Genomic DNA, 14,132 nt, shown 5'->3' with positions numbered 1-14,132 from the left:
AGAGGGATGTGGACAACATTGAGAGGGTCCAGAGGAGGGCCACCCGCGTGATCCGGGGACAGCAGGGCAGACCCTACAGTGAGAGGCTATGGGACCTGAACCTGTTCAGCCTTCACAAGAGAAGGCTGAGGAGGGACCTTGTGACCATCTATAAACTCACCGGGGGGACCAGAAGGGTTTGGGGGAGACCTTGTTTCCCCTAGCGCCCCCCGGGATAACAAGGAATAACGGCCACAAGTTGTTGGAGAGTAGGTTTAGATTAGACATCCGTAAGAACTACTTCACAGTTCGGGTGGCTAGGATCTGGAACCAACTTCTAAGGGAGGTGGTGCTGGCTCCTGCCCTGGGGGTCTTTAAGAAGAGGCTTGATGCCTACCTGACTGGGGTCATTTGAGCCCAGTTTTCCTCCTGTCCAGGCAGGGGGTTGGACTTGAAGATCTACAAGGTCCCTTCCGACCCGACTTCTATGATTCTATGACCATCTCGCCCCCAGTTCCCAGTCCAGTGCAGCACATGCCATGCAGCTCCTGTTAGGAAAGAGCTAAGGATACAGAAAAGAAAAAATAACCCAAGTCAGTGGGAGAGTGGGACTCCCTGATTATTCTCCTGCTCACCGTGGACCTGAGCTGCTTAGTTCTTCCCCAACACAAGGCTCCCTGTTCCTCAGGACCGTGGTCCCCTCTACACTCAGCAGTTCAATGCTACCCTGACCCTGGCAGCTGCCACTCCAGGTTGGGACTAATCTCATATCACAAGGTGGGCGGATCAAATCCTGATGATATTCAACACAGAGAAATGCAATGTGCTCCACCTTGGGAGAAAGAACCCGCATTACACTTACAGGCTCGGCAGTATACACTCACTAGCATCACGACCAAAAGAGACTTGGGGGTCATGATTGGGGGACAAGATGAACATGAGCCACCAATGCAATGCCAAGAGATGACCTGAGCAGGGTATGGGGCCTGGGGCAAATCAGCCTGTGTGGGTCTCTGGCCCTGGCCAAAATGAAGCTGGCGGTGCATTTGGCGGAGGCCGGGGTGGGGGGCGGGTGTCAAGCAGCTGGACATGAAGCCAGTGACAGCACGGAGTCACTGTGGCTGCTAAGGCCAACTCCGTGGGGCCCCCCCAAAGCATGGAGCCTGGGGCAGTCCCTGTAACTCACCTCTCCCTAGGGACAGCCCTGGTGACGCTACGGCTGGAAAAGTGAATAAAACTCTGGTTTGCATCTATCGATGCATGTCAAGCAAAACCCAAGAAGTCATCCTCCTGTTTCACTCAGCCCTGGTGAGGCCGCAGCTGGAGTACTGAATCCAATTCTGGGCTCCACACTTGGAGAAACTTGAGAGAGTCCAGAGAGCCACACGCATTATTAGGTCAAGAGAGCAGGCCTTATGAGGGGAGGCTGACAGGCACGGGGCTCTTCAGCCTGGAGGAGAGAAGGCTCGGTGTGACTTGGTGGCAGCCTGTAAGTACATAAGGGGTGTGCATCAGGAACTGGGAGAACGTCTGTTTGCCAGGGCACCCCAAGGGAAGACAGGGTCTAACGGTCACAACCTGCTGGAAGACTGTTTTAGACTGGAAATAAGGAAAAACTTCTTTACTGTCTGAATCTCCAGAATCTGAAATAGACCCCCCCTAAGTGATCCTGGTTACGTTGAAAAAACACCTGGACGCGCACCTTGCTGGGATCATCTGACCCAAGCTGCCTTCCTCCTCTTCGAGCAGGGGGCTGGACCAATGATCTAGTGAGGTCCTTTCCAGCCCTAACACTTATGAATCTATAAATCTCCGTCATCTCTCTAGGAATTCACTCCAGTGACCTGTCTTGAGAGGGGTCCTGGTCTCTCTACACCAGTCTGTGTAAGTGCCTCGGACCAGCATGCATCCTCCCGTCAGAATCATTTTCATATGGATTCTCTTGGCTCCATCACTATTAATGGTTCTACTCTGCATAGTCTCTTCAGTGAAAGCCAAGCCTACTCTGTGACACACTATGACTCCTAAAACCGTTGTGGCCACAGTGTTTCTAGTTTGGAAATCAACACAATAAGGACTCTCCAGAAAACCTCTCAGAGAAACACCTTCTCTTCCAGCCTCTTCCCTTTTCTACACTCCCCAACCTCATTGGACCTATGAACCCCATCTCCATCCTAGTTCCACAAATACAAGAGAAAGTCCTGGATTTTTTATTGCTGTAGTACGATCCCTGCACAGCATGAGCACTGTTTCTGGGAAGAATGAGCCAGAGGGAACACCGCACACCAGAGGCCTTGCTCCACGTGACACTGTGAGCGCACAAATTTTAATCGACTCAGTGCTGACTTGCACTCACACCTTTAACTTGAGTGGCAGGTCTGTGGGGAGTGGCCTTGAAGGTGCTAACGTGCAGAGAGTCCAGGGGTTACGTGCTCTACCAAGAGCCCAGAATTAACATGTAAAAAGGCCCTGAAATGATTCCTCCTTTGCATTGCCATGAAGGTGGCTGTTCCATAACCAGTTTGACTGGGAGCAGTGAAGCAGTCACAGGCATGTACAGAAGTTGTTTTTGTCACCATTTAAAGAGCTTTATTGCCGTGACTTACCAGAAGTGCATGGCTTTACTGCACCGTAAATATGGGTACAGCGCTGTAAATTAGCCCTTGTTCAATGAGGTATTCAATTTGAAGCGCTATATTTTACAGCACTTAGGTAACCTACAGCTCTTTAACTAACCTGTGTATGTTTTTCCCATTTCTGACCAGTGGAGAAGCCCCAGGTGACTGTGGAGTGCCCCCCATCTCCTCACCTAAACAGTGCAGGGGGCCTCAGCAGCCCCCCACCCGGACACACTGCACTTCTGTCATGTTTAAGAGTGCTGTAACTTTATAGTGCTCTAAAAGGTGCTCTGAATTACATGCTGTAAAACGTGCACAGATCACATCTCTACAGTCAGGTCACATCTGTACACTGCAAATTGGCTGGCTGTGATTGCTGTCATCTATCCCAGCGAGCCTCAGAACGAAGGGCAAAGGTGTGGGCAAGGAGGACACCTGGCGGCCACTGACACATCCGCATCATTCATCTTTTCTCACCCCACTAGGGACCAACTCAAGCAACCTCATGTCCTTCCCGGTTCTGCCCCTTTCCCCTCACTCCCCCTGCACTTCATCATCCCACCGCTCCCAGCCTCACTGAATGGACACATCCCATGTCTCCACACAGACAGGAAAACACCGTGTTATCGGGCAGAGGCACAAATAGTTTCCCCATCACTTCAGCTCTGCAGGCACCAGGCACAATATCTTCGTAGTGCTCCATGGATGCACCCTGCAGCCCATGGTGCCTGGAGTCACTGCTCAGCTCAGCTCAGCTCCAGAGGTGCCATGGCCAGGTGAGGAGGCAAGGGAACACTTTCAGACACTGAGGAACTGCTCCCACCTGGCAGCAGGAGCCTCTGGGAAGCGAGAGTCCAGACACTGTAAACCTGAGGGAGGTTTTTGTCTCAGTTCCCCTTGTGTCTGTAGCACTGTGGCATTGCTGCTGCTGCTGCTGTCATACGTTAAACAGTAATAATCAGCCTCGTCGTCCGGCTGCGCTCCACTGATGGTTAACGTGGCCGTGTTGGCAGATTCATCAATGGACCCTGAGAATCGGCTGGGGATCCCCGAGGGCCTTTTAGTATCCTCATATATAACCATCACCGGAGCCCTGCCAGGCTTCTGCTGGTACCAGGAGTTCCAGCTGTCACTGAAGCTGCCGCTGCTCCTGGCACAGGTGATGGTAACTGTTCCTCCGGGAGATGCCGACACCGAGGGCGGCTGAGTCAGCACGAACTGGGCACCAGCACCTGAACCAAAACAGGACAGAGAAAACACTGAGTGAGAGGAGCTGCAAGGGGAGTAAGAGAGGAGAGTGACCGTGGAGGAAATCATCTCAGAGGCAGGTCTGAAAGGTTTCTAAATACCCGAGAAGTAAATGCAAAGGACAAGGAGGAGCGGAGCCAGGGCCATGGTGGGAATCCAAACCAGCTCTGCTTCCAGGGACAAGCAAGTCTGTGTCTGGGACCCTCCAAATCTCTTTAAAACCCCAGAGCAGAAAACAGCCCCTTCATGCAAATCTGCCTCCTGTTTACTGGCTGCTGCTCTCTTCCCAGCCACCCTCTCCCCCATAAGAAGAGGTGCAAAAAAAACAGCCTTTGTCTAACGAGAGAGGGTTAAAGGTGTTTCGACTCAACAATGCCAGCATAGGCAGAGCTGCAAAACCCCTGCAGCAGGATGCGGCGAGGCCACTTTCAGGTGCTTATTACAGAATGCATGATCACATCTCAGGGCCTCAAATCAGCCATTCTGCAAAGTGGGGAATTGCATGAACAGCACATAGCTGCACTACTGGGCTGTCAGACAAATCCCATTCCCAGCCAACACTGTGAAGCAGAGAAGGCTTCCAAGGGATCATCCCTGGGCACCTCACACCCGGCTCTGGGGGCTGCTCCTTCCTTTATTCCAGCAACATCAGAGCCCTGCAATCTGCACCGAGGGACCGTCCTCAGATGGGACAGGTGCTCATCACCTGGGCCTTTGGTTAGGGGCTGGGAACTCAAGAAGCCACGGCAGCTACGTCCCATCTCATTGTGCTGGGAGCAAATGAGGCCACTGCTTGGTGTACCCCCACTCAGCAGTGATGGACACACAGTAGCAGAAGGGTTTGCTGATATGCAAAGAAGGAAAAACCTGCTCCTCACCTCACTACCCCACAGTGGGAGTGCAGCTGATGGAAGTGGGGAGCGAACTTGGAGCATTTAGTCAACAAAGTGGGATTTGGAGGCTGTACAAACACAGGGGCTGTTTCCTTTGTCCAAAGGCTCGGGGCCACATTCTCATCTCATTTACTCCACCGCCAGACTTCACTGACATCTACAAAAGTACTTTCCATTTGAAGCACCTGCAGAGGATCGCAATGTGCCCATTACATCCCACACAGACTGGAAAGCTTGGGAGCTGGGCATCCTAGCAACTCAGAGCTGCAAGATCTTAATGAGAAACTGCTCTGGACCAGGGCAGTAAGGACACAGACACGAGCACACCACTGCTATGCCGACACGCTCATGTGTCCGTGGTCTGAAACCTCTGTGGTTGTGCCAGGGAGCATGGCTTCTCCTGCCACTCCCTTGTGAGGGGGGATTGCCTGGTTACACCCCTGTCTCACTGCGTACTGGAGCTGGCCAAGACCTCCGCCCTCCACAACCCCAGCAGAAGGCTCCACATTTCTAAGAACCAAGACCCCCAACACATGCCAATCCAGGGCTGCAGGGTATCCCCGCAGAGCTCCATCCCCGGGCACCCATGGCAGTATGCGGACACAAGGCAGCTGCTCGACAAGGTACCCCTCTTGGAAACTGGACCGTCAGAGCTTAAGGAGCAACAGTTCTACACACTACCCACCTCAGGCAGCATGAGGACAAGGGATTTCAGGGCCAAGTCTAGTTTCATAGTTTCATAGTTTCATAGTTTTAGGGTCAGAAGGGACCTAATAGATCTTCTAGCCCGACCCCCCGCCAGGGCGGGAGAACAACAAAAGAACCCTAAACAAAAAACGGGACTCAAATGAGTCCAGCCAGGTAGGTATCCAGCCTCTTCTTAAAGATCCCCAGGGTAGGGGCCAGCACCACCTCCCTTGGAAGTTGGTTCCAGCTCCTAGCCGCCCTAACTGTGAAGTAGTTTTTTCGGATGTCCAATCTGTACCTCCTCTCCATCAACTTGTGCCCATTACTCCTTGTTATGCCAGCGGGGGCTAGGGGAAACAGCGTCTCCCCCAAACCCTTCTGGTTCCCCCTAGTGAGTTTATAGATGGTCACCAGGTCCCCCCTCAGCCTTCTCTTGTGGAGGCTGAATAGGTTCAGGTCCCGCAGTCTCTCACTGTAGGGTCTGCCCTGTTGTCCCCGGATCATGCGGGTGGCCCTCCTCTGGACCCTCTCCATGTTGCCCACATCCCTCCTGAAATGGGGCGCACAGAACTGGACACAATACTCCAGCTGCGGCCTGACCAGCGTCGCATAGAGGGGGAGGATCACCTCCCTGGCTCTACTCGAGATGCACCTGTGGATGTACTACAGGGGAGGTTTGTGTCTCAGTCCCCTTGTGTCTGAAGCACTTTGGCATTATTGCTTCTGATGCCAAGTGAAGCACAGGAATAATCAGCCTCACCATTGGCTGACCTCTGGCAACGCTTCACATGGCCATGTTGGCAGAGCTGTCAACAGCAGCAGGGAATCAGCCTGGAAACCCACACAGTTTATGGCGAGCATCAAAAATAACCCTCCCCAGAGCACTGCCAGGCTCTCTGAGTACAGGAGAGTCGAACTGTTCCCCCGGGAGAGGCTGATGCTGCGGGCGGCTGAGTCTGCGCAGGCCGGCACCCGAACCTGGGACCAAGTTGAAGTAAGAGGGAGCTGAGACGTAGAGGAGCTTCAGCATTGCAAGGACAGAGGGAGAGAGGAGGGTGACTGCAGGGAATGACCATAGTGGCAACTCCGGAGGAATCCTAAGTCCCTGAGAAGTAAATGCAAAGCACAAGGAGGAGCGTGGCCCAGGCCATGGTGGGAGTGCAGAGGAGCTCAGCTTCCTGACATAAACAGGTTTCTGGGAGGCACCCTCCAAGTCTCTCCGAAACCCCCAGAAATAAGAACAGCCCCTTCATGCAAATCTGGACCCTGGTCACTGGCTCTTTTGGTCATCCTGACTTTTCTCACTCTCCTAAGGAGAAGAGACAGAAGGAGACACAAGACTCATCTTTGGGCTTGTCCATATTTTGATTGGCTTGGCTAGCACCAGGGGGTGCATTGGGAGCCCAGCAGTTTACATTCCCATGGACGTCACTTCTGATTTTGGCCCCTGCTGCCAGACATCTCAACATCAGGGCTTGGTCCATGGAGACCACGATATATTTAATTTCCTGTCTCAGGAAAGATTTTTTAGCTAAAAAAGCTAAATCATTCCAAAGCCCATCGACTGGGGAGAACTGAATTGTTCAGGTGCGTCCGGTGTTACCACCAGCAAGTAAGTATCTTACCTCCCAATCTCTTTAACCTGGGATATCAGATACTGGCAGGCATCCTACATGCACGACCCAAGCCCAGATGTCCTGGGGTTCAGATGCCCCCAATTCTCAATTGCCTTTAGCCAAAAAGCCACAGGAGCAAGCTAGGAAGAAATGCCCTATCTCCATAAAATAAAGTATGTAGGTGAGATCCTCCCATTGGGAAGCTATTGTAGCCTCCTGTAGAGGGGCCTGCCTGCAGTGCAGTGGACAGGTCTCCACCCACAATTACACCAAGGCATTCAAGGTCAGGGAGAAAAAGATCTCCCTTTCCAGGTATAGCAAAACCTACCTTCCATGGTGGTGGTGATCATGGCAAATATTGTGATGGGCAAATGAAGTTCAGAGGGCATTGAAAACATGCAGTCTGGTCTGCAGGGCTCTGCCTGAGCTGACCTGCAGGTAATGGACTGTGGAGACAAAGGGAGGGAAGGTCTGGGGTGTAAAATTTTGAATTAAAATGGAATTGGGAAAAGGAAACTGCAGCCTGAGGAAGGAGTTCATAGCAGGGAACAGGTGCAGAGGAGGAGAGGGAGGTTTATGTCTTAGTTTCCAATCAGGCTCTATCGCTGTGTACAACGCACCACTGCCAGCGTGCACAGCACAGTAGTAGTCGGCCTCATCTTCAGCGTGGACCCCAGTGATGGTAAAGGCAGCCTCTGGCCAGATATAGACCCCGGGAACCGGGTGGGGATCCCCGAGGGTCTGTTATTAGTTTCATAAATAAGCTGCTTTCGGGGGGACAGCCAGGTTTCCTCTGGTACCAGTGAGGATATTTGCTGCTGGTGACGGCTCCGCTGCTCAGGCTGCAGGACAGAGTGACAGTCCCTCCTGGGGACACGGACACCGCAGGCTCTTGTTTCACCACAGGCTGCGACCCCTGAAATCAACATCACAAACCCATTATTAACCATTCATTGACCGCGCTGGCTGCTGCTGGTGCATCGCCCTGTCAGGACGTGTGTTTATTGCTTCTGCTTCCACCGCTCCGAGAGCCGGAGAGCAGAGCCCAGTGCACAGCGCTCGGAGGGAAGGTGCTTTTCTGTAAATTCCCATTCATGCTGGTGGTTAAACATTGCATTCTTTCTGCTTGACTGTCATGGGAATAGAGGGCAGGTATGGGGGGATAGCATTACTATGTTTCATAGTTTCATAGTTAGTAGGGTTGGAAGGGAGCTGAGCAGATCATCAAGTCCGACCCCCTGCCGTGGCAGGAAAGGATGCTGGGGTCAAACGACCCTGATAGGTGTCTATCTAGCCTCCTTTTGAAGACCCCCAGGGTAGGAGCGAGCACCACTTGCCTTGGAAGTTGGTTCCAGCTCCTGGCCTCCCTGACTGTGAAGTAGCGCCTCCTGATGTCTAGCCTGAATCTACTCTTGGTAAACTTATGGCCGTTATTCCTTGTTACTCCCAGTAGTGCTCGGGGGAACAGGGACTCTCCCATTGCCTGCTGGTCCCCCTTGGCCAGTTTATAGACAGCCACCAGATCCCCTCTCAGCCTCCTCTTGTGGAGGCTGAACAGGTTCAGGTCTCGTAGCCTCTCCTCGTTGGGTCTGCCCTGCTGCCCCCTGATCATGCGAGTGGCCCTCCTCTGGACCCTCTTCACGTTGTCCACATCCCTCCTGAAGTGCGGCGCCCAGAACTGGACGCAGTACTCCAACTCGGTCTGACCAGTGCCGCATAGAGGGGGAGGATCACCTCCTTGGACCTGCTCGTGATGCATCGGTGGATGCATGATAAGGTGCGATTAGCCTTCCTGACTGCGTCCCCACGCTGGCGGCCCATGTTCATCTTTGAGTCTATAATGACTCCAAGATCCTTTTCTGCCTCTGCACCAACGAGAAGGGAGTTCCCCAGCCTGTAGGCATGCTGCTGGTTCTTCCTCCCCAGGTGCTGTACCCTGCACTTGTCAGTATTGAATCCCATCCTGCTCTCATCCGCCCACCCCGTAACCTGTCCAGATCCAATTGCAGCCTCTCCCTCCCTTCTAGCGTGCCCACTTCTCCCCACATCTTAGTGTCATCCACGAATTTGAACAAGGTGCTTTTCACCCCCTCGTCCAAGTCGCTGAGGAAGATGTTGAATAGTGCGAGCCTGAGGACCAAGCCCTGGGGGACCCCACTGCCCACATCCCTCCAGGTTGAAAATGACCCATCCACCACCACTCTCTGGGTGCGGCCCTCCAGCCAATTGGTGACCCATCTGACTGTGTAGGCATCGACACCACAATCTCCTAATTTTTTAATAAGAATGGCATCAGAGACAGTGTTGAAGGCCTTCCTAAAGTCCAGAAAGACTACGTCCACCATGTGCAATTGTGCATGCTCCCTCACGCTGTTATATCTTTCCTGAGCAAGATGTTCTGAATTGTAGTTTCTCCACGTCCATGACGAACTCTGGTCTCTGCTCTGCCCTGGGTAAAACACACTGCGTCACAGCTGGGGCACCTAGCTGACATTGGTGCGCTCACTGCTGGCACTGGAGCATGGCCTATGCTGTGCCATGTAGACCTCTTGAGAGGCACTTCTCGTCCATGATCCAGGTGACTCTAGCAGGGCTTGGGCTCTTGTGCTCTGGACACTTCTTAGCACTGTCTCCATATCCCATAATATTCTCATTGTAGTGGAAAGAGGCCCTGACCCAGTTAAGGAATAAAAGTGCTGGGTGCTACACAAGGCCATCCATGGACGTGGCCCCTGCCTAGAAGAGCACTGGAGAGGAGGAAAACTGGTGCAAATTAGACACAGGCTGTTTTGTACACATTTATCTGTTAAAAATATTCAGTTCCTTACACAGTTCAGGTCTCGCCGTCTGCCTCCCCCCGATCATCCAGACCTAGGCAGCGTCCTTGGGCCCGGCAGTAGAAACAGGACTCAAGCAAGGACTCTGAGTAGAAGGCAACAGCTCCCAGGATCTGTGCAGGGAGGCTGGGTCCAGGGACAGGACTGGTCTGACAGGGAACGCAAGGAGAGGTGAGAGCAGCCAGGGGGAGTCCGTCAAACTGTGAAGTGGTTGACAGAGAGGACAAGGAGGAAATTTGATGAGGATGGATTAAACTGCCCTGGGAGAGGAGACACTATCATTTGGCTTGTTACTCTTCGGGCCGGTGTCTCCCTCCTCTCATGATCCTTCTGCTGTTCCTGCTGGTGGAAAAAGCAGGACTGAGCGGGTTTTGCTGCAAGTCCCCAGAAGACCTCTGGGTTCCCTACAGAACCAGGGTTCCCAGCACTAGACAGACTCCATGTGAGATGCTCCCAGCTCTGAAGGCTTTACTTTCCCAGCAGGGAAGACAGAGAAAAGGATGAATCAGTCTGGCTGACATACTCAAGTCCCAGGCAGGAGAAATGAATGCCGACCAGTTGAGTGCAGCACCAGGGGCTTAGGGCCAAGATGTCCCCACCACTCCATCCCCCACTCCCGCCCCACCCATGTCTTTGGGTCAAGGACCCAAGCGCCCACAGATGTCAGGAAAAGGACGTTGTTTCACAAAGGGCGAATTCAGAAACTGTGACATGGAGTGAATCGGCAGTTAGACCATACAGAAGCGGAAACCCCTCTTAGCTCATTTCCCTGGAGACCACCTGTCCTTCAATCATCTTGCAGGAGATCTGTGCAGCAAGATTGACATCTAGTGGTCATGGGAAACCTCTCCTGATACCTCAGCTGGGAAACAGAGCACGGAGCTCTGCAAACATAATCAGAGATCATCTGCTTTGCTTTATGATCAAGGGTCACAAAGGGAAGCAGTAGGGACCGGCTGCATGTAACCAATTCACTGCTGGTCACAGCCCCTCCTTCACCCAGAAATGATGGCATGGGACAAAGCCCATGGAGAACAACAGTTCCCCCTCCATTTCCTGACAGATTTCTCTACTCAATTTCCTATGCTACAGCTGTAGTTATTTTCATCCAAACATGCACAGAAATGATATGGGAACAGGAGCAGATTTGCATCGTGGCTTTTGACGAGTTTGTAGGTGGGCACCGGTGATGGCTCACTGCATCCTCCATGGTGTGGTGCTGAACTATCCTGCCAGACTGCTCCATGGTGTGCATCTCTGTGTGCACATACACATGAAGGACTCTGGGTGTGTAAAGCTGGCTCTAGCATGTATTTCTGAAAACATGTAAGCCTTCATGCACCAGGGCTGAGAGACCAGGTCCTTCTGAATGTAAAGTCACACAGGGTGTGGTTTTGTGCAAAAGGCACATAGGCTGTGATTATGTGCAAATTATCTTAAGGAACACATTGCACCCAGGCTAGGCATGGAGTCACTTTGGACTTTGCAACCACAGCGAGAGGGCCTATCTTGTGCAAAGAAGGTCCATTCCCCTGGGCTCCCGTAGAGGTAAAATAAGGAGATAGGTCTTCTTTCAGGGTCTGAGCTTTGCGCCTGAGAGTGATGTTAGGGTAGCTTGTCATATTTGATGCTTTAAAGTTGCACTTCTTTATAGAGTGGTGGATTACAGTATTTTTTCAAGTTTTCTTCTTTATTTAGTCTTATTTAATCATTACTGAAGTTCTGTATAGCCTCATTATTATCTGAACTTTTCAGTTTGCTGGTGTCTGCAATATCAGCTGGCCTTGACTCTTGCATGCCTTGAGTTTGCTTGCATCATGTTTCTTTCTTTTTCTAACACAAGTTTTTCTAACACAACATATTAGTAGTTTTGTTACCAGCTCGACTTAACTGAACCTAGGACTAACCGGCTGAATTGGGAGATGAAATGGTTAGATATGTGAATTAAAGATGATAAGGGAGACCAATGTACAATACCGAAAGTAAGACACCGGAAAATGACTAAAATTATGAGGTGTTATCGCGATGGGTCTGTTGAACAAAGCAATATGCTGACAGGATAAAATATGGATGATATGCTGACTGCAGAGAGACCAATCCAAAAGCAAAAAGTCATTGAAGGAGTGAAGATGAAGAAAAGCATAAAAAAGGGCAGTAAGGAAGTTATATGTGTTTTTGTCATCATCATCATCAATCCAGCCTTCATCAACTGGCTGGACCATCCCAGCCAACGATGCACCTTTGCTTCAGGAACTGTGTGGCCCGGCTTTTCTGTTGAACAAAGTAATATCTGGAATTGGATGAGATTATCGTACTAAATGTTTTTCTCTCTTTGTGTATAGAAACTTCTAAAATAACATTTGTAATATTAATGATGTTAGACTTTGATTTTAGGACACTGAGCTGTCTGTGTTCATATTTCACGTTTAGGTGCTTTAGGATCCCCAAGCACTGTCTGGTGGACAGTGGTGCTAACAGTGGGGCCCAGTCTGGGAGGAAGAGAGAGATGTTGCTCTTCTCCGCTTGACTGTGTCCCTGTGAGAAGAGGCAGAGTGCCACACAGCACAGTAATAACCCACCTCATCCCCAGCCTGGACTCCAGGTAGAGGGGGAAGTTGAGGATGGAGTCAACAGTGCTTGATGCAGAGCCTTTGTTCAGATCTGTACAAGCGCTCAGCTTGTTCACTACTTCACTGAGCTCAGGCTGGTGCGAGGGGACATGTCTGCATGATGTCCATGGTGAAGGATTCCCTCCTGCACTCCCACACTCAGAGGGTCTGCAAGTGTTGCCCCGTGCCTCTGCTCAGAGGGGCTGTGCAGAAGGGCTCTGGGTGCTCAGCCACATGTGAACGGCACTGCAAGGTGCCAGTGGTTTGGGACAAAAAGGAACCTGAATGAAGCAATATGGCCAACACAAGCAGGATGCTGCCAGCTAAAAGTGCCCTGGAGGGTCCTACCAGTAGGCACAGCCCAGCAGGACACGAGAAAGGAGAGGTGGGAAATGGAAAAGTCCCAACAGCCTCCAGAGAGGAAACCAGGTGGAACTGGCCCTGCTCTGCGCTCCTCCTGCCTTTGCCTTTCTGTGTCTCTTTCCTCCCTGTCTGTCTGTCTGCCGGCTCTGTCTGAGGCAAGCAGCAGGAAGGAGCCTGGTCCCTCTCATACACTGATAAACTCTGTCAGGTTTAGGGTTTGGGTCTCTCTTGCCAGCCAAGGGAACCTCAGTCTTCAAGGGGGCAGATTCAGTGTGCAAAGGGCCACTGAGACACCCCAGAGCTGTCTCTATGCTGAAGATGCCTCTTTTATCCAGCTGTCCCCACAGGAGCCCAGATGAAGGGGATTCCTATGGCACTTGCAAACCTCTTCCGAAGAAAATGCTAGTGTGCCACAGGGGTGAATGCTCTCCCTCTGTCCCCATCCACTGCAATTAGGACTCTAATCTACAGCCAGCTGCTGGCTCTGAACTCCGAATGTTCTGTTTCTGCTGGATTCCTCAAAGGAGATGTTACAAACTCAGTCCCAAACCCTAGGGCTGCACTCCAGGGCACGGACAGGGGAAGAGCTGCTCCCAATATTTCGAGAAAAGACATGGCTTCACACTACTGCCAGTATCTGCCAGTTGTCGCATTACACTTGTGCATCTGAGCCCAAGTCATGACTCAGCCCCCGTGTGCTCAGCACTAGAAGGACACAGGTCACAAACACTGTCCCAAAGACCTGAAAGTCTAAGACAGGAGACACCAGGCAGAAATGGGCTCTCAGCTGGGGGCAGGGCTATTGCCTCCCAGTTTCAATGAGGCTTAGCCCCACTCATAGCAGTATTTATGATGATTAAACATTGACAGACAAAGGCTTAGTATTTTGTGTAAACTACTAAAGGCAGCATTTAATGAGTGTGCAATCTGCACACACCCACTCTGTTTTGCAGTCCATACCGTATTGATGTTTTCATTAAACTGTCCATAAGATAAGGCTGGAAGCACATGCCAAAGTGTCTGGTTTTCAAAGGAGAGTGGTGTCATCCTATCTCCATTCCCCAGTGGGGAGTCTTCTTCCCTGCCAATAGTCCACATGCAGCCTGTCTGATGGGACTCAACACCCAGGGATGCTGCAAAGCCTAGAACATGTGCTTGTTCCCAATCATGTGTAGAGGTGGGTGTTGGCCTGGAGGGAAAACATGGGGATTACTGCTGCTGTCTCTCCAGGGATGGTGGGATGGCAGTTGGAGTGCTAGAAACAGGGCAGAATATGAGAACT

At 51.6% G+C, this 14,132-nt stretch overlaps 1 gene segment (V, D, J or C); it reads right to left on the bottom strand.

The window, feature by feature from the left end:
* Positions 1–3,395: 3,395 nt before the first annotated feature.
* Positions 3,396–4,032, bottom strand: LOC102376683. The segment is given in 2 exon segments: positions 3,396–3,829; positions 3,947–4,032. Coding segments are annotated over 2 exon segments (480 nt in total).
* Positions 4,033–14,132: the final 10,100 nt, after the last annotated feature.

Source organism: Alligator sinensis, unplaced genomic scaffold (genome assembly GCF_000455745.1).
Source record: "Alligator sinensis unplaced genomic scaffold, ASM45574v1 scaffold505_1, whole genome shotgun sequence".
In the NCBI taxonomy this organism is placed as follows: domain Eukaryota; kingdom Metazoa; phylum Chordata; order Crocodylia; family Alligatoridae; genus Alligator; species Alligator sinensis.
The sequence above is the reverse complement of the archived record's forward strand: the minus strand, read 5'-3'. Positions and strand labels throughout refer to the sequence as shown.